At 52.6% G+C, this 2,548-nt stretch overlaps 1 protein-coding gene across 1 annotated transcript in view; it reads right to left on the reverse strand.

The window, feature by feature from the left end:
- Positions 1-57: 57 nt before the first annotated feature.
- Positions 58-2,548, reverse strand: part of pou2f2a (POU class 2 homeobox 2a) — a gene marked incomplete at its 5' end in the record, with an annotated part of 10,669 nt that continues 8,178 nt past the window's right edge. The window contains one exon of the mRNA XM_025065331.1: positions 58-2,045. Within this exon, the coding sequence (XP_024921099.1) occupies positions 1,672-2,045 (374 nt within the window). The remainder of the gene's footprint in view (positions 2,046-2,548) is intronic.

A 2,548-nucleotide genomic window follows, 5' to 3' on the forward strand; every position in this document is an offset into this window, starting at 1 on the left:
GGTGCGGGGGTGCGCGGTAAAGGGGAAACACCGGTGCTTCACCTCTTTTCTTTGTTCTTTTTTTTTGGTTTGGACTGGGTGGTGCGTTTGTTGTCTCCCTCCTCCGACACTGCTGAGGTTTTGTCTGGACGCTCGTCTCCTGGAGCCGATCCAGAGACGACGCCGCCGCAGGCGATGCTTTGGTTTCCAAGAGTGACTGTCAGGTGGAAGATGAGCGGATCTGGATCTGGACCATCTGGACCGCGAGGATGGGATGGACCGATCGTTGAGAAAATGAATTCAAATAAAATAAAAACCCACATCTGAGTGTGAGGTGTCCTCCTCCAGCCCACGCCCCCGTGTTACAGCCACACCAACAGCCCGGCACCGGACGTCACTGGGTCTAAGCTCAGGTCTGACACCAATCCAATGGGATTCGACCCCATGATTGGTCGATGTTTGGCCTTTAATGAGGCGGAAGGATGGAGTTTACCTCGAAGTACAACTAAATACACACCACAGTACTGCAGTTAGTAGTACTGTAGTATCATCTATAATGCAGAGTATGCACAGATCTGCCTAATTAGGCTCGAGCGCCTCGCAAGGCATGATGGGATTTGATATAAACTTCTGGTCCTTTTGACCTTTGACCCCGACTTAGAAACCAAGTCTGTTTTTTTTAATCTGATTAAAATTGTGTTCAAATCCCCCAAAAATACATGTAGGTAAACTCCACCCATCTGCTCCTCCAGGCTGAATAAAACAAACAAACAATGGTGTTGCGGTGTTAATGTGGTTAAAGCTGTGTTTGTATAGAGGTAGGTCGCGACCCTGCTGCAGTGATCAGCTGTAAAACATTAAAACAGTAGAAATGTCACAGAACTGAGGACCCCTGGAGGCCTGATGTGGAATGGGAGGTGAACTGATCCTGGACAGATCAGGATGAAAAAGTCTTTTTGAACTAAAGCTTTTCTCTCCGTTATTGTTTTTTTTTTTTTTTTGTCTTTTTTTTTTTGGTTTTCAGTTTTTGGTATTTGGAGATTTTGGTTTTCATCTTTGTCAGGTGTGTGTTTCTCTTCTAGCTTCTTTTCTTTGTTAAAAAACTTTTGGTTGCAGCCCACGTCCTGACCTTCTGAGCTCGTGGAACGAGTCTCTTCCTTCGTCCACACACACACACACACACACACACACACACACACACACACAGTTCCAGGTCTCGTCCCTGCCCTCGGTCTCGTCGTCGTCTTCTTCTCCTCCTCCTCCTCCGATGGAAGGAGGCGTGGCCGTCCTTCTCCCCTGATGCCAAGCTAAAGAAACAGAAGTCACACTGCTCGCTGCCACGTCTCCAGCTCTCCATCATTATTTGGTTTCAGATTTCTCCTCTCCGATCTGCAGTTCTCTCTCTCCTCTCCATGCTGTCTCTCTCTCCCTCTCTCTCTCTCGTCCTCCGTTTTGGCGCCCCTCTTTGGTCAGTGTATATTTTTGGCTTCAGACGACGTCAGAGGGGAGACACGCTCAGAGAGAGGAACCCAGCGATGGATCGGACAGAGAGATGGCTTTGGTTGAAAGGCGAGGTTGTAAATTTGGATTTCTTAAAGCTCCTTTAACACTCCTCCTGCTGCTCCCGCTCCTCCTCCTGCTCCTCCTACTCCGCCTCCTCTGATAGGATACTTTGGCTGTCGTTCCAGGAAATCACTCGGCCATGGTCCCGCCCAGGGGCGGCGGCGAGGCCTCGCTGAAGGAACAGAAGGAGGCGGGGCTGGAGCACGGAGACACGGACTCCTCGGGGCAGGAGGTGGGGCTCATCAGGTGGCCGTGGGCGCCGGCGGAAGGAGACTGGGTGAAGCACGGCCTGGGCCCGCCGATGACAACGCCGCCGCTGCTGACCAGGCCCATGGGCGAGGAGGTGGAGGCGATGGAGCCGGTCACCATCGGGAGAAGAGTCGGGCGGTTGAGGAACAGGGAGGGGCGCAGAGAGGAGGGGCCGCCGGGTCCACCCAGGAGCATGTGGGCCGCCCCCCCGTCCAGGCTGGAGAGGGACAGCTGACCGCCGCTGGCTGCCAAAGCTGGAGGGCGTGGACGGGACAGGGGACAGAGAACAGACAGGAAGTGAGTGAGAGGAAGGACGAAGAAGACAGGAACAGACAGAGAGGAGACGCAGGGTGGGGGGGTGAAGGAGGAGGTGAAGGAGGAGGTGATGGAGGAGGTGATGGAGATAGAAACAAAGTCAGTGAAACATGTTTCAGTCAGAAGGAAAAAAAACAAACAAAACCAATCTGGGTCAGACCTAAAAATGGGCCACACAAATGACTCGGCCCATAAAAATCAACCACTAGGATTCAGTGGCCCACGTGTACATCAATAGTTTGGACCAGATTTGGGGTTAAACCACTTCTGGGCCGTGGGCTGCGGCCCACACCTGGTACCAAAGACATAAAGACTAATCCTGAAAATCCTTTCACAGATTAGACATTTACAGATTAAGAAAAGTCATTAGATTAAAAGGTAATAATCCACCGCCCCCCCCCCCCCCCCCCCCCCCCCCCACCCCCCCCCCCCCCCCCCCCCC

This window comes from Cynoglossus semilaevis, chromosome 18 (genome assembly GCF_000523025.1).
Source record: "Cynoglossus semilaevis isolate Cse_v1.0 chromosome 18, Cse_v1.0, whole genome shotgun sequence".
In the NCBI taxonomy this organism is placed as follows: Eukaryota; Metazoa; Chordata; class Actinopteri; order Pleuronectiformes; family Cynoglossidae; genus Cynoglossus; species Cynoglossus semilaevis.